The sequence below is a fragment of the Carcharhinus amblyrhynchos genome, chromosome 4 (genome assembly GCF_965287045.1).
Source record: "Carcharhinus amblyrhynchos chromosome 4, sCarAmb.v2.hapA, whole genome shotgun sequence".
NCBI lineage: Eukaryota > Metazoa > Chordata > Chondrichthyes > Carcharhiniformes > Carcharhinidae > Carcharhinus > Carcharhinus amblyrhynchos.
In genome coordinates, this window is record NC_137327.1 from 53132002 (window position 1) to 53150247 (window position 18246).

The 18246-nt window shown below is 42.3% G+C and overlaps 1 protein-coding gene across 5 annotated transcripts in view; it reads left to right on the forward strand.

Moving 5' to 3' along the window:
* Positions 1–18246, forward strand: part of LOC145342018 (uncharacterized) — a 296566-nt gene that overhangs the window by 198992 nt on the left and 79328 nt on the right. For all 5 annotated transcript variants that reach the window (XR_013886488.1, XR_013886489.1, XM_080187154.1 and 2 more), the window contains exons 6-7: positions 11493–11617; positions 13618–13679. Coding sequence is in view for 3 of the 5 variants with exons in the window: in XM_080187154.1 (XP_080043280.1) it covers positions 11493–11617; positions 13618–13679 (187 nt within the window). In the remaining 2 variants the exon portion in view is untranslated. The remainder of the gene's footprint in view (positions 1–11492; positions 11618–13617; positions 13680–18246) is intronic.

The following is an 18246-nucleotide window of genomic DNA, read 5'->3' on the forward strand; positions in this document are numbered from 1 at the left end:
GACCCCGCCCCCTTCATTGATCATGTCCATGCCAACCCCAACACCACACTGCCTCCCCAGCAGTTCTGATGGCCCGCCCGCCCCACTGCCCAGCCCCTGTCGCTGGCCTCCCTCTGTCACTGCCAAATGCAGAGTGACAGTGGGGCCCTCCACCTCCAGCGATCCCTTCCCCCTCCTCCCCACAGAGACCCCCAACTCATTCGGCTCCACCCCCTTGACACTGCCCAATGCTCAGTGGGCAGCGCCAAGGTGCCCCTTGGGCAGTGCCAAGAGGCTAAGTTGACACTGCCAAGCTGGCAATGCCTAGGGGCAGTCCCCCCTAACCTTGGGGGGAGGGGGGCTCCATGACCTCCCTTCACTCCAGTGGGGTCAAGCTGCCAGCTCCCCACAAGTGAAGAGCTATTACAAATCCTGCTGGAGTGAAACACTCCTGATAGGGAGGGAGATTCTAGCAGGTCCAGAGATTGCAGTCCTGGGTTTGCTAGACTCATGGAGGCCATGACGCCCAATGGGGAAGCCTGCTACTCAGCCTCGCTTGGATCTTCCAGCCTGTTGCCGTGCCTTCATTTCTCCTGGATAACAACTTGGTGCAATAAGTGCCTCCAGCTGCTAGAACTGAAGGTCAAGATTTCAATGCTTGAGGAGCATCCAGGTCATTGTCGGACACTTAGGAGGTAGAAAATTTCATGGATCATTCATTCCAGTAGGTAGTGAACCTGCAGATAGTTCAGGAGGATGATAAGTATGTGGCCATCAAGGAAGAGGCAGGTAGTGCCAGAATCATCTAGGAGTGTGCCATTCTTGGATCATTTTGTCAGTACATTATACTGACAAGAATGATCACACCCTAAAGAATGTAATCGAAAGGTCAACAACCTGAAACGTTCGCCTATCTCTCTCTCTCTCCCCCTACAGATGCTGCCAGACCTGCTGAATATTTCCAGCAGTATCAGTTTTCATTTTAGATTTCTAACATCTGCAGTATTTTACTGCAAGGGAGGTGATGGCCTAGTGGTATTATCACTAGATTATTAACCCAGAAACTCAGTTAATGTTTCGGGAACCTGGGTTTGAATCCCACCACAGCAGATGGTGGAATTTGAATTCAGTAAGAAATATCTGGAATTAAGAATCTACTGATGACCATGAAACTATCAGTTGATTGTTGGAAAAACCCATCTGATTCACTAATGTCCTTTAGGGAAGAAAATCTGCTGTCCTTGCCTGGTCTGCCCTACATATGACTCCAGAGTCACAACAACGTGGTTGGCTTTCAACTGCCCTCGAACAACTAGGGATGGGCAATAAATGTTGGCCAGCCAGTGATACCATGTCCCTCAAATTAATTTTAAAAAACTTCTGAGGAAGGAAGCAGATCTGGGGAGTGAAGTTGGACAAGTGGAGCAAACTTCAGTGGATGATCTTTTAAAACAGTGATCACTATCACTTTGCTTACCATCCTGACAGTAGGCGAGTAATATGCCCCCTCAGAAGCCCACTGCCATTTAATGCTCAATTGAGCTCTGACTGGCTGTAAACAGTACTTTCAACCACCTTGGGTGCCTTAAAGGGCTGTCACCCAATCCGATTAGCCAATAGCTCTCCAAACTCTCCAGGTACAGTGCTGCAGCAGCCAGAGGGCCAGTACACCCTGGTCCTGGAGGGGAGAGAACCCCAAATCCGAAGGGGCCTTCAAATTGAGATGCCCCACCCCCCCTCCCCCCCCCCCCACCCCCCTGCCCCCAAACACCACTTCCCATCCATGACTGACAAAATCTGATAAATGGATTACCATGCAATGAGCAAAAAGCTGCATGAGTAACATAATATTCTGGGCAATAGGGTTGATAATCCCTTCAATTGATTCCACAATTATCAGTGGACAGGCCACCGATTCATGCCTGCACCTATCAACTGAAATATTGCACAAGTGCAGGATGACATCAGGATGTGCACCTGCCTGGGACACATAAAATTCTGCTCACTAAGTTTAAAGCAGTCACGGAGTAGGTCAGAGAAAAATCAAATGTGAAAATATTGAACCATAGCACTTAAATGAGTTGTAAAGGGATTTGGAAAAAGAAAGGACATCAAAAGCTAAAGCTGTCTGTATAACTACAGGTTCATATAGATTAAATTGTACAGAGGTCATAAATATTGCAGAGGCTAATAACTGACTTCAGGAAAACATAAACGAGTGAAAAAGACAGATGTACTTATCATCCAGAGTGTCTCTGATAATGGTTGTGTGCTGCTTTCTCTACAACTTTGTTCTCCCTCCAGCACTGCCACACATTGGTAACAGTGTGCACCATCTATATTGCAACTCACCAAGTGTCCTTTAACCGCACTTTCCAATCCCTTGACCTCTACCACCTCAATTGGACAAGGGCAGCAGATATACGTGAGCACCATTAGCTGCAAGTTCCCCTCCAAGCTACATACCATCCTGACTTGGAACAATATAACCATTCCTTCACTGTGACTGGATCAAATTCCTGGAACTTCCTAACAGCACTCTGGGTGTACCAAAGTCACATGGATTGCAGCAAGGCACAAAGGCAACTCCAACTCACCACCACTCAAGGGCAATTTGGGATGGGCAATAAATGCCAACCCTGCCAGTAAGCCCACACTGCGAGAAAGAATACATTTAAAAAAGAACATGGGTATACTCATGGCAAATTAAATTTAATGCAAAGAAATGTGAAGTGATACATTTTGGTAAGAAGAATGAGGAGAGGCAATAGTAAACTTAAAGGGGTTGCAGAATAAAGAGATCTTGAGTGCATATGCACAAATCGTTGAAGATGGCAGGACAAGTTGAGAAAGTTGGTTAAAAAAGCACATTGGATCCTTAGCTTTATTAATAGAAGCATAAAGTACAAAAGCAAAAAGGTTATCCTTAACCTTTATAAAACAATGAGTAGGCCTCAGCTGGAGAATTATGTTCAATCCTGGACAGTATACTTCAGGAAGGATTTCAAGAGCTTGGAAAGAGATTTACCAGATTGGTTCCAGAAATGAGAGGTTTTATTTTTGTGGAGAAGGTGTGGTTGTTCTTCTTAGAGAACATTAAGTGTCCATTTTATAGAGCAATCCAAAATCATGAACTGTTTCAATAGACTAAATAAAGATGAACTGAATCCAATTGCAGAAAGGTCAAGAAACAGAGGACACTGTCTTAAGGTGATGGGAAAAGAACCAGAGGTGATGTGGAAACATTTTCTTTTACACAAATAATTGCAGTGATCTGGAATGCACTGCCTGAAAGTGTAGTAGAAGAAGATTCACTAGCAATATTCAAAGAGAACTGGATAACTACTTAGAAAGGAAAAGAAAAAGACAAGACATTTGGGGAAAGAGCAGGTGGGATTAATTGAATAGCTTTTCCAAAAGAACGGCACAAGTGTGATGTGCCAAATTGCCTCCTACTGTGCGTATCATTCTGTGATTTCCTTTTTAGCACTGCTGGCTGCTTCACAATGCCAGGGATCCAGGTTTGATTCCAGCCTTGGGTGACTGTGTAAGTTTGCATGTTCTCCCTGTATCTGTGTGGGTTTCTTCTAGGTCCTCATTCCAAAGATGTGCAGGTTAGGTGGATTGGCCATGTTTAATTGCCGCTTAGTGTCCAAAGATGTATAGGTTAGGTAGAATAGCCATCGCAAATGTGTGGCGTTATGGGATAGGGTGGAGGGGAGGGCCAGGATGGGATGTTCTTTTGAAGAGTTGGCCGAATGGCCTCCTTCTGCATTGTAGAGATTCTGTGGTTAATATATTCATTTAAAAATTTACTAGGAGCTTAGCTATCCCTTGTTTAGCACTCCTAACGTGTTTCAGAAAAATGGTAAGCTAAACAAGATCATGGTAATAAAAATCACTTTTCCATAAGAAAGGGCCTGATTTTACCATTTTGATTCTAAGTGCTGGGCGGAATTGAAACTGGGAGTGTTTCAGATCTGACTTTTAGACTCATTCTGGGCACCCCAATATGCACTCTGCCTGCAAAAATATCAGCAATTCTGAATCGTGCTGCTGAAGTTTGTGGATGGTGCTTAATGTGGCTGAAACCCATCAGCTCCAATTGGCGCCTCCAACAGTGCATGCGCAGGAAAAAATGATAGAATGCTGCTGCCCTGCCAGGGGAACCCAGGTCAAATAATGCCTCCCCTGGGCCCAACTGACATTGGCTCACCCCCACAACATTACTGACCCCCTTAACCGCACCCCCCCATCCCCCACCACCCAGATTGATCACTGCCCTCTCCCCTTTCCACCCCATCAATCTCAGGCAGCAGGCCCCCCTACTGCCCCCCACCGATCTCAAGCAAAGTAGCAGTGGATCCACCTTCCCCCACCTCCCAACAGATGTCAAGCAGAGAGCCGTCAGATGCTAGGCACCTACCTCCTCACTAACTAGAGCGCCTGAATCGGACTTCTATGGGGCATGTCTGTTTTGTGCCAATTCTGGATGGGCGAACGCGGTGGTAAAGGGGGAATGCCAGTAAAGTTGAGCATGCAGCCCATTAGGTCAATTTAAATGCATGCAAATACATTTAAATTGCTGTCGCGCCCGTTCCGGGCATGGTCCCGACTGGGCAAAGGGGAACCAACGCAGAGTTGGGCGTGATTCGCACTACTTGCTTCATGACCGACTTGACCAAGTTTTCACACCTGTAAACGGGCACAACTTGATGGTAAAATCAGTCCCAGAGTTTATAAGGTTTGATTTTAATCATGGCCTGTAATTTTTAGAGTAAAAGCCTATTTTTATGTCTAAATTTAATAGGGGCGATTTTGATCTTGCATTAGCCGTGAGCTTAATTGGGAATGTGAGTACAAGATTTCGCAGGAGTCAGTAAATGAAATTGTTATCGGCATCAGGGGGTCATTAGTGTGGTTTACTGAAGGTCAGGGCACATTTATTGAGGTGTTAGAACTAAATCCTGAGATGGAGTGTCATTCCAGGGTGGTTTCTTGAAGGAGTTGAGTTGTGGGATAGCCACTGGTCAGCATAGGGGGTGAAGATGATATTCCTAGGTGGGGGTGGGAGCCACTCTAGGGCTACTGGGCATTTGGAGGGACATTGACAGGGGGTAATTCTTTGCTCCATGAGAAGAGAAGAGCACGGAAACTGAAGGAACAACAACATCATTAACATATTTTACCAATCCTTAGGCTGCAATCCATGGCTGCAGGGCCTGAGAGTGTTGAGGGGCCCTGCCAGTTGTCTGGAAAGCCATCTGGGCTGGATGTTTACGTGGCTGGGTGTATTAAATGCAAGACTCACATGCCACAATTCTAGGAAGCTGAGATGCAATAGATTGTTTATGATCATGTCAAGTGTAATCTGGAGGCTTGACAATAATCAGCTCATCCATCTCTGTCGCAGTTTTTGTTTTACTTGACATATTAGGTTAGATAGTATGGTGACCAAAATAAGAATTCAAGTTCCTTGTATTCTGTGCAAAAAGTGTCTTGTTAATATTGAAATCAAATAATTAACATTACAATCTATTTTAACATGGTTATTGGGGCAGTTTTATTCACGTTTGGACAAATCCAATGTGCTGAGGGCTCAAGAAGTTCAGCATATGACAGGTTAGATTTGTGCCCAGTGTTTACACGTGCACAGATACTCCTCTATCACAGCCATCAGTGCTATGTTTATTTTCTCACTTTCCTATTAACATTCCCAAGCCTTCCTGGATGAGTCAATTATGCCCATATAGTTAGTTATGATTCTGCCACTGATTGGTGCTCACAGTTATATTGAGCAGTTCTTATTAACAAGTAGCACTGCATGAATTAAGTTTTTCATTTCTAACTGCAAAACTTCTTTCACCATGAATAATGCAAATACAACCCATGATGTTTGAGTACAGTCAGCGAAACAATTCACTTTTGACATAACACTTTTGACATAAGCCCCAATGCTTTAAAGTCCATGGTTTGCACCCAATATTCACTCATGAAACTCACAGAGGTACTACACCCAATATAAGGGGCTGAGGTTTCAGAGGTCAGCAGACAACCCTGCTCCAACATGTGCTGTTGCAGTAGGGGACCCATTGGCCTTCCCACATGCTCCCCATTCTGCCCCCACCGCCCTGGAGGTGTGCACACAGGGACCTTCAGTTAACATCCTTGAGGAGTCCTGAGGGCAACTAAAGGTCTCCAAGATAGACACCCATATGTGGCATGGAGTTGGGAGAAGCTCATGTGGCACCTTGCCCCTTGTGGGTGACAGTAAGTGAATAGAGCTTATTGAGAAGGTGCTCACAACAGTGAAAGAAGGTGGTATGCATATCAGCCAGAAGGTGACAGCCACTCTGAATTTCTACACAATGGCTCCTTTCAGGCTGCACTGGTAACCTCTGTGGCATCTCCCAATCTACCGCATGTAAGTGATCAGGGAGGTAACCAAAGCAATTTGGGCAAGGGCATTTAAGATACCTAATCCATGCAATTTGCTTACATTACTGGATTCCCCAAGTGCATGGAATCATTGACAGCGTGCATGTGGCTCTATGCTCCCATGGCATCATGGTGCTTCCTTCATGAAGTGCATAGGATTCCACTCCCTGAATGTACAGATCGTCTGTGAGAATGCCAAGAACATTCTGCAGTTGTGTTCCCAGGGAGCATCAACAACAGCTGCATCCTAGGCCGCTCTCAGATTCCTGGGGTTTTTGAGAGAGCGCAGTGGCTAAAGAGTTGGCTCCTTGGGACAAGGGCTATCCCCTTAGGACATGGCTGATGGCACCTATGTGGAAGGCACAAAGTGGAGACTCATTACATTGAGATTCATAGCAACTTACATGCTAGCAAAGCAGATGATAGCCTCCTCAGGATGCAATTCCGGTACCTGAACTGGTTGGGGGGAGCCCATCTGTGTAGCCCTCCAAGGGTTTTGTACATCATAGTGCTGTGCTGTCCTCAACTTGGTGCTCCCATGTGACGAGGAACTGGCAGTGGAGTGCATGGACGACCAGCATAAAGAAGACATCGAGGAGGGCACCAAGAGGGAACTCCTGAAGGAGACAGTTCCATTAATATTGAACAGCGTCCTGAAGGCAGAATAATTACTCGGAACTTCCAAGAATGACGCCATCCTCACATCATCAATACTAAGTTCAGCTTACTTAATGAGATAGAGTTTCATTTCATAGAACCATAGAATTCCTGTAGTGCAGAAGGAGGCCATTTGACCAATTTTGGGTAAGGTTGATCTTTTTTGAGTCCAGGCTTTAATCTGCTTTGTTGACCTTGGCAAGATCTCCAAAAGGTTCAGAGTAATCCAAAACTTCCAATGTTCGTACAGGAGCCAAGCTTGTGGGCAATGGGAGGTGACTCAGTGTGTTAGCATTATCTATGCAGGCTCCAAGGTGGTATTCCAAACATACTCGTAGCTTATCAAAAAACAAGTCCCAACATTGTTTCTGAACAGAGGCAATGGGGGTGTTGGCGTTGTCCTCTCTGAAGGGGCCCAATAAGGGTTTATGGTCAGTAACTATAAAAAAACCATTGAAGATAGATGTATTGTTGGAACTTCTTCACACCAAATACGACAGCCAATCCTCCTCAATTTGAGAATATCTTTGCTGTGCATCCGAAGAGTCCTGGAGGCATACGCGATGCGCTTTTCCATTCCATCTTTCCAGCGATGTGACAACACCACACGAACCCCATCATCACAAGTTAATATAAATTCTTTCTTAGGGTCAAAATAGACCAATAAGTTGGATGACAGTAACTGATGTTTAACTCTAGAAAAAGCCTCTGCCTGTGGGGCTTCACGGGACAATCTCTGAAATTTTCGAAGTAGGGCATGCAAGGGGACAGCATGAACCGAAAGTTGGGATAAATTTTCCACAATAATTGACTAATCCCAGGAAGGATTTTAACTCCATGGTTTTCCTTGGGGTTGGTGAATCCTTGACGGCTTTTACCTTATCCTCTACTGCACGTAAGCCCTGACATCTCCTGGGTAGCTTAGATAGGTTACATTGGCCATTTGGAAAACACATTTATCCCTCTTCAAGCAAATTCCCACTCTGGAAAATCTTTGCAAGACTTATTCTAGGTTGGTCAAATGCTTCTGTTCTGAAGTCCCCGTGACTAAGATATCATCTAGGTATACCTTGGTTAGCCCTTGAAGGATGTTCTCCATAACTCTTTGGAAGATGGTACATTGATGAAACTCCAAAGGGCAAACTGGTAGAGTGTCGTATGTGTGTTTATGGTTACATATTTCCCAGAGGACTCTTCCAATTCAAGCTGATGATAGGTGTGGCTCATGCCCAACTTAGAGAATGTCTTACCACCTGTTAACTTAGCATACAAATCTTCAATTCAGAACATGCCTTACCTATTGAATTTAGAGATCCAATTGACTGTTAGTTTATTATCTCCAAAAGTCAGCCAAACTGACTTTTCAGGCTTAAGAACAGTGACTATGGGCATGGTCCATTTTGCAAATTGCACAGGCCTTATTATATCCAAACTTTCAAAGCGCCCTGGTTCAGCTTCCACCTTGTCCAGCATAGAGTAAGGGACTGGTCTGGCTTACCTGGATCAATGTAACTTGGCCTTGGCTCCTTTTGTTTTTTACAGGCCCTTCTGAAAAACTTCAGGGTATCTACTAATAATTTCATACAGTCCTCCCATGCCTAGCCTGATGATCTCCAACTAGTCCAGCCAGATCTGCTGGAGCCAATCTGTCCCCATTAAGCTTGGCCTGTGCCCCCAGTACAAGAATGAGTGGGAGATGTGATGATGCTGTGATTTTTTTTTGGTTAAGATGAGTGTTTTGAGATTCAGTTTTTTTTTGCAGGCAGTCGGTGTAACCGGGGACATGTAGCTCAGATGCTGGGAAAGCAGGATGACTACTCATTTTAGCCATGTAGTGTTTATTTAACAGAAGACTACTGGACTGCTGTTTATAAATGGAGATTTCCCCTAGGATTTTTTTGCTTAAACAAATGGAAGCTGGGGTGTTTGTTTAGGTATCATGTAATAATCTGGTTAATGGGAGGAGCTAGAGAGAGAGAAGCAACTTTCTGTTTTAGTTTACTGGCAGGGGCTGTTTAAAGCCAGAAGTCTGCAAGCTGCTCTCTCACCACAAAATCGCTGTGAAACTTCCAGGCTATTAACCCAAATTAAAGCAAGGATATCTGTGATTGCTAACTATATTTAAAGTGAGTTATAAATCGATGAGAAGAATGTTGTTTATTTGGAACTGAAATGGTGATAAATTAGAAATTGGAGTGGTTACTTTTCAAGTTTGTGGAAAAAGTAATGCATGTACTCAGTGAATTTGGACCCAGTTTTCCTCGCTGGTATCACAGAACTCGAGTTTCCTGACAAGAGATATAATGGGCTTTTCTTACTGGAGATGTTTCTTGACTTACAGAGGGAAAGATAGAGAAAAAATTTCTCCTCATCGCCAATGTAGTAATTCAGCCAAACAACAATTGCCCATAACCAACACCCATTATTGTGCACCAAAGGAAGGGCTATGCCTGCAGCTTACACTCAGGTAGATCTTCAGCTTGGGACCTACAGCAATGGCCTGGTAGGGTAACCCCCACTGGTCACTTCCCATTGGACATGTTTCTGATCACTCAATAAGGCAGCTCACAGGGAGATCTATTGATGATCCCCCATGACCTTTGTGGCCATCATAATAATATGCAGTTGAGTTTTGGATTGGTTGAAATTGATAGAGCGTGGAACTGATAAGGACAGTATTAAATGTGGGCATCCTGATCTACTTCTCTGAGTACCACACTACCTGCTAAATTTATCCATTCAGTTTTTAGGGTGTCGGCAATTTGTGACTCCTCTCACCATCTCATCAATTCTTCAACCTTTATCATGCATTAAGCATGAAATTGTGCTGACATTTTTTAAGATAGGTCAAACAGAAGTTTATCTTTAATAATGAGAAAAACAATTACAATGCATACTGGAAATTTGGGATAAAAACAGAAAACTCTGGAAGACATTCAACAGGTCAGGCAGTTTCTGTGGAGAAGAAACTGTTAAAATTTCAGGTCAATAAGTTTCATCAGAACTAAAGGATGTTCAAGATGAACATCTTTTAAGAAAATACAGATTCAGAGAAATATGGGGGCGCGGGGATTGGCCAGGAAAGTAACAAAAGTGTAAGGTGTGTGATAGGATGGAGAGGAGGAGTGATTAAAAGTAAAAAAAAATGATATTGAGATAATGATGAAACAAGTATAGAAATCAAAGATGTTTCCAGAGGTTTTCATCACCTATTTATTCCCATAGTCTGTTGAGATTGATGAATAGAATTACTTTCCTCCTTAAATTCTACCTGCTCGTTGTTACTGTATTATAATTTCTACTGAAACACTCAATAGCAAGTGCCATGTTTTGAATCCGACTGGTGATTGAGCAAAGTGTATTGGAAATGGAGAATTGATTCAGTGCTGGTCAGTGCAATCAAAAACAATTCTATTATCAACTTAACCTTTCCTTTAGTCTGAGTGACAGCACGATGTAAAAGTTTGTTCACAGAAGTTTGAGTGAAAAATAAACTGATGCAAATCTAAATTAAAAACTAAAGGGGAATTTTCCTGTCCCACCCACCCTGAGAATTGTAGTGGGCAGGGGCAGACCATGCAAGTGTCCGTTGGCTTCGGGTGAGATTTTCCAGTTTTGAGGCAAGCGTAGCTGGAAAATCATGCCCTAAGACTTTAGAGTGTATATTTTACAGAATCTTGGAGTAACATAAGTTAATAAATAAAAGAATAAAATTGTCATAACAATCAAAGTATTGGCCTGCTGAATATCACCATCTTTGAAGCTGGAGGCTCCATGCTACAATAAGTGCATAAAAGGCCTCAATCACGACCAAAATCAATCTAGTTGATTGAACCCACCAGCCTTTGAAGGCCAGTGAGGGCACCACCTGCTATGGCTGTGAAGCTCCAGTGCTGCTGGCCCTCTGATTAGGCTAACAGCAGTGAGAGCCTAACCACCTTCTGTAATTGACAGAGGGGTGAAAAACCAGAGAGCACAGTATAGGTGATTGAAAAAAGAACCAACTGCATGGTGTGAACAAACAGAATAGTGCAGCAGGTGGTTAGGATCTTCAAATAGTGCCTTAAGATCTTTTATTTCCACCTGAACATTTAGATGTTCAACAACTTCAACTCAGCAGCACTCCCCTGAGTATTGCATTGAAGTATCAACCCAGATTGTGTGCTCAAGTCATTAGAATAGTGTTTAAGTCCATAACTTGTTGACTCAGAGGTGAAAATATTATCATTGAGCCAAACCTAACTCATTTTGTAAGTCGTTCAAGCAATATCAAGTTTTGACTTCACCTTTAATGTTTCTAGGAACATTTCACCTGTAGCTCCTCTGAGGAGTAAATTATAAATTGCCCTGATTATAGCTATAATTAAACTAGTGTGGTGAGAAAATTATTTAATCAGAATGATGACATTTGCCTCTAGATACTTCAGGATCCTGCAGTTGTTGGAAAGTATGATGCCATTGTGACGCACGCAGATAGCAACGCAGTCAAATTCTTCACTCACTGTGGCTTCAGCAATGATGTCATGTTGAACAATAAATTCAAGTAAGCATCTCCACCTCCTGACCGTTTGGTGTTGGGTAAATCTAAGTTTTGTGAAACAAAATGTCATATCTTCTGACATCAATTTCACATTTTCTCTTACATTTTTCAGAGATAAGATTCCTCTTCCTGATCATCACTGTGTGAATGCACTTGAAAACTATATTTTGCATTACATTTTCTTTAATGTTGCCATCATATCTCAAAAAAAACTTTAGATTTAACATGCAAGACCAATTTGCATTTAAACACGGTTGATAACTGTATCCCTCTTGAAATTTATTGTTCTGTGTTTCCTCATTTTGAATTCTACTCCTGTTAACATGCAGTTCATCCCAGTAATCAGCTCTCGCACTGCCAAACAATTGAAGGAAGAATTTCCTGTCCCCAAAACTAAAAAAATTAATAGTTAGTACAAGTTTATCCTGTTGGAATTTAATTATCCTTTTACATCTCTGGCAAAGGCGAGTTGGGTAGATTCAAAATCTCTGGCTACTAAAGGTTCAAAAGATATCTCAACTCGCTGGGGAAGAGAGTTAGGAATCAACAGCACAGTATCATGCAACATTTGCAATATGGGATGTGATTGTGGTGCCAAATGGATGTTTCAAATGAACAATATGGGAAAAAGTCTGTGTTACCTAGAAAAGTCAACTGTCTCAAATATTAACATTTTTCTCCTTAAGTGCAAATTCACAAAGTAGCAGTAAGAAATGTCATATGCTTCATATTTGTACTGCTTTAAAAGTACAATCTCTAAGGAAGTTGTGATGAACCTTTGTAACTGGAGTACAGTATCCAATTCTGGGTACTCCACTTTAAGAAGGATGTGAAAGCTTCAGAGAGGATGCAGAAGATATATACTAAGATGGTTCTGGAGTTTAGACACTTCAACTACCAGGATAGATTGGAGAAGCTGGGACTGTTTTCCTTATAGAAAAGGTTGAGTGGAAATTTGATAGATGTGTTCAAAATAATGAGAGTCCAAATAAAATAGAGAGGAACTCCTCCTATTGGAGGAAGGGTAGAGAATCTGAGGACATAGATTTAAGTAATTGGTGAAAGACCAAAGGCAACCTGAGGAAATGCTTTCTTACGCAGAGGGTGCGTACTGTCTGGAATGCATTGTTTGGAAGGGTGGTGGAGACATGGCTTTAAAAAAGGAATCTGATAATTACCCAAAGGGGAATAAAATGCAGCACTACAGGGAACAGATGGTAGCCATGATGTAGAAATGCCAGCATTGGACTGAGATCATAGAATCATAGAATCCCTACAGTGCAGAAGGAGGCCACTTGGCCCATCGAGTCTGCACTGATCACAATCCCACCCAGCCCCTATCCCCATAACCCATGCATTTACCCTAGCTAGTCCCCCTCACACTAAAGGGTGATTTAGCATAGCCAATCCACCGAACCGGCACATCTTTGGATTGTGGGAGGAAACCAGAGCACCTGGAGGAAACCCAGGCAGACACGGGGAGAACATGCAAACTTCACACAGTGACCCAAGCCAGGAATCGAACTTGGGCCCCTGGAGCGGTGAGGCAGCAGTGCTAACCACTGTGCCACCGTGCTGCCCTGAAAGGGCACAATAAGAAGTCTCACAACACCAACTTAAAATCCAACAGGTTTATTTGGTATCACAAGCTTTCAGAGTGCTGCTTCTTCATCAGGCGAGTGAGTAAATTTAAGTTTTATGAAACAAGATGTCACATATTCTGACATCATACTTCATATTTTCACTCCATTCACCTGATGAAGGAGCAGTGCTCTGAAAACTCATGATATCAAATAAACCTGTTGGACTTTACCCTGGTGCTGTGAGAATTCTTACTGAGAACACATGTGGCACAGGGACTTGCTAAATTGATTTTCCAGAGGACTGGCATGTTTTCAATGTGCTGACTGGTCTCCTTCTGAGCTCTGAGCTATGAATACAAATCAGAGATTCTGATTATTATTGCAATGGCTGTTTGTTTTAAAGGATTGTTTTAATTGCAGGGAATTTGAAGGTGATTGGACTTACACTACCTTGATGAGCTATTTTCCACCCTTCTCTTTGGGTAAGTACAAGTTGTCATCTGGCTCATTGCTGGCAAAAGCATTTAGATTTATTCATATTTCTGTCATTGCTTCTCCTCAAATAATTTTCAAAATCAGCTTGACAAAAAACAATTTGTAGGACTCCAATACAAATGCTTTGGAATTGGTTGCTAGATTATGCACAATTGGAGCACGGTGCCTCACTACTTGATTTTCATCCCCACTTCCTATAAAGTAGCACTATGTTTTGTCCAGATGGCTAGCTGAGATCGGAAAGAGATACATGGAATAATTGCCAGTGAGAACCAAATGTTGGAATAGGTAGGGCAAATAGGAAAACCAATATTCCTAATAGTATTAGCATCTATTAATATTAAAGCGCTCATATATATTAAACAAAAATCTGCAAAGTAAGTACATTTGAGGGAATATATATTAGATGCCATTATAACCTGATAACAGACATTAAATTGTTGAAGTTTGTGAGAATAAACACAATATGTTAAGCATAGAGCCAGATGATCAGAGGACCATATGTGTAGAATGTTGTGAGTTCCTTAAATCACTGACATAAAGGATTTACAACAAAGGTCATTTATTCCTAAACTCAACAGCTATATTCAATACTTGTGCCCAAGATCCTAGGGAAGACACTGTGCTCTTACCACATGGCCACTTGGTCTACTTCTTCCCCATTTAATTGAGATACCCAATGGCATGAGGCATAAAAGTGTGCACAGCAGGAAACTATGTACAGACTATTGTATGTCATGCTATTAAACAAACTGAAAATGCGTAACTATTGTTGTATATATATTGAGGTACAGATGAAGCTGTAGCAGCTGGTGCATAGCACATCATGTCTCTTTCCTCCCTTTTTTGGGGAACTTCAAAAATCAGTTCTAAGTGAAGTGGTGATAAAGCTCTAAATTCTTTTGTTCAGCCTGCGTTGGTGCCCTGACCATGGGATTATACTAGTTGGTCATGTTGTAATCTTTTTGCGACCAGTGTCCTCACTGTTAACAACCTGCTAAGTTTCATCTGTGTTTGTCAAGTGCAGGATTTCCTGGTATTATCTGTGGTGATTTCCTGATCTATGGTGGGTAAGAAGACTCCGGAGAGTGCATCAGCCAAGTACAGCTACTTGTCACATTTGTAGACATGATGTAGAGATGTTGGCATTGGATTGGGATGGGCTTAGTAAGAAATCTCACAGCACCAGGTTAAAGTCCAGGTTGAGTCAGGTCACCTGAGGAAGGAGCAGTGCTCTGAAAGTTCATGATTCCAAAAAAACATATTAGTAGATAATGCTGATAATGCAGTGCAACTTTAGTATCATGTATTTCAGCCAAGCAAATGCAGTGTAGAGAGGTTTCTTCAAGCTGAGTGGCTGGTGATCTGTTTCAGTAGTTACAATGTGCCCATATGAGATCATGAAATTTATGACAGGCAAAGACTAAAGCAAAAAGTTCCTTTCAATCTGTACATAATGAGTCTCAGTGTCAATAATTGAGAGGGAGAAGATAAACGATGAGGGTAAACTAGCAAAAGCTTCTTTAAATGAATAAAAAGGAAATAAGGCCAAAGTGAACATAGGCCCCTTAGACAATGAGACTGGGAAATAATAATGAAGAATCAGGAAATGGCAGAAGAGTTAAATAAATACTTGGAGTCAGTCTTTATGGTGGAAGACACTCCTAATATTCCAAAAGTACTAAATAATCAAGAGACAGAAGCAGAAGGAAATAAATTCAACAACACTCACTAGAGGAAACTAATGGGACTAAAAACTGAAAAATCCCCTGGACCTGATGGATTGCATCCCAGGATATTAAAGGAAGTAGTTACAGAGATTGTAGATGTACTGGTAATAATCTTCCAAGAATCCTTAAATTCTGGAAAAGTCCCGGATAACTGGAAAATTGCCAGTGTAACACCTTTATTCAAAAAAAGAGGAAGACAAAAACCAGTTAGTTTACCACCTGCCATTGGGAAAATGTTGGAGTCTATTATAAAGCATGTAATAGCAGAGCATTTAGAAATGCATAATATAATCAAAGCAGAGTCAACATGGCTCCTTTGAAGGGGAAATCATGCCTGGCCAAATTATTGGAATTCTTTGAGATGACAAGGAGCAGGATAGATAAAAGGAGAACTAGTGTTGAAATATACTTGGATTTCCAAAAAGCTTTCACTAAGGTACCACACAAAAGACTATTTAATAAGATAAGAGCCCAAGGTGTTGGGTGTAATTATATTAACATGGATAGAGGATTGGCTAACTGATAGAAGACAGATAGTTGGAAAATAGAGGTGTATTTTCAGGGTGACAATCTGTAACTAGTGGAATACCACCGGGCTCCAAGCTGGGGCCACAATTATTTACAATATATTTTAATAATTTGGACAAGGAAAGTGAATGGACTATTGCCAAGTTTGTGGATGATACAAAAACAGGCAGGAAGACAAGTGGTGAGGATAATATAAAGTAGCTACAGAAGGATATAGACAGGTTAGGTGAGTGGGCAGAAACTTGGAATATAATGTAGGAAGCTGGGGAGTAATGCACTTTAGTAGGAAGAATAAATAGGCTGAATATTATTTAAATGGAGAAAGAATACAGAAACCTGGAACGTAGCGGGATTTAGGCGTCATAGAAACAAAGAAAATAGGAGCAGGAGGAGGATATTTGGCCCTTTGAGCCTGTTGGAAATCCAACATTATGATCATGTTTTGTATGTAGTTGGGTAATGCCTTTTTAGAGAGCAGATCAGGTAACTCAGGTCACAAGTTCCATCCTGACTGGAGCTTGCTAGAGCAGCCTTGTACTGACTTGCTACTGTTACAATGTTTGATCTACGCCTACTTACCTTGTGGTCTCTTTATGGTCCATAACAAGACCTCAACCATAATAACTGGCAATGAAGCTGAGTCACGGCCCACAGACTACATGTTACTATCCGATTTTGGACGAAGGAAGGAAGATCTGACGTCGCCCAGATTTTGAAAATGGCATGAATTGATGAGGTAGTGGGATAGACTTGCAGGAGACAGGCCTAGGCATCGAGGGAAGCAGTCATGAGGGTATTCAGGCTGCATTCGATGCCTCAAAAAAAGGTACTTGTGAGGAAATGGGCCAAAGGCGGTGGTCATGTGAGAACCCGGGCTACAGTCGACATTTAGAATAAAGGAGGGAGCTCTCAATCAGGAGTACTGAAATCGTCATGGAAAAACGATTGCAAGGATACTTGGGCTGTGGTCACTGAGAAGAGTAGTGAGAGCACGACTAGCATAGTCAGTAAATGAGCATCTGATCTGAAGAGCATGAAAACTCAGACTGTGAGCTGCTATTGAATTGCAAATGGAGGAAAAGATTCCTGCCGGCAGGAAGAGAATTTGGAGTGATGGGACCATTCAGTGAAGAAAAGGAGAGCTGGACGTTGTATGCTGAGCATTTTTATTTATATTTAAAAGTCAATAAAGTGGATGAAGACTTCATGGTAGCAGTCTTTCTGAGTATCATAGGAAATAAGATGTTTGTTAAACTAAGAAGTCTGGTGCAGGCAGAGAAGCCCGCTGAGAAAGCCCTTGGGGAACTGTGAGTTGTTCAGGAACTATTTTGCACCCAAGCGAATAATGATAGGGAACGTTTCCCGTTTTATAAAAGGGACACAGATGGGAGAATCCATCACTCAATTTGTGGCCGTTTTTAAAAGATTGGCAGAACACTGCAAACTTGATGGGTTTCTTCAAGATGCTTTATGGGACTATTTAGCCTGAGGCCTCCGAAACAAAGCTGTCCAACAAAAACTTCAAAGTAGCCTTTGCAATAGCCACCATGATAGAGTTGGCCACCAATGAAGCAACATGGTTGGATGTCAGTGCCCAAGTTCATAAAATAGCCAAACTGCAGCAGAACACTGTGCCAACTGCAGAGTGTTGCCGATGTGGCATGTGTAGCCACAAAGGATCAACATGCTGGACTCGTGAAGCCCAATGCTGCAGATGTAAGTGGGTGGTGCATATTGCCCGAAATTGTGGAACATAACTTGAAGACAAAGAGAGGAATCAGAGAGAAACTAAACTGAAGACAAGGCATGAAGTGTATGCCGCCAGCCAGGAAGGGGACGCGGAGTCAGCTGAAATGGCGGAAGAAGCAGAACAGCTAAATGTTTTATCACTCCAAGGAGATGTCGATCAATTCTGGATCTTTCCCAAAATAGAAGGGAAGACAATTAAAATGGAGGTAGATGTGGGGGCAGTGTTGTTGCTGTTTCCTGACTCAGTGTACACAGCTAAATTAAAAGACTTATGTTTAAGCCTCCTAAGATTACTGTATGAACCTACTTGGAAAAGTGGTGTCACTGAAAGGATATGTACTGGCAAAGGTACAACTAAGTATTCAGTGTGTAAAATTACCATTGTACATAGTCAAGGACAACTATTTTGCTTTGAATGCGCCTGGTTGCAGAAATAGAAAGTAAATAAGGACGTGGTGAATAAATAGACTGGTAGACTTGAGCAAGTCTACAAGATGTCCTGGATGAGCATGAGAATATGTTCAAAGGGACTCTGGATGAGGTGAAA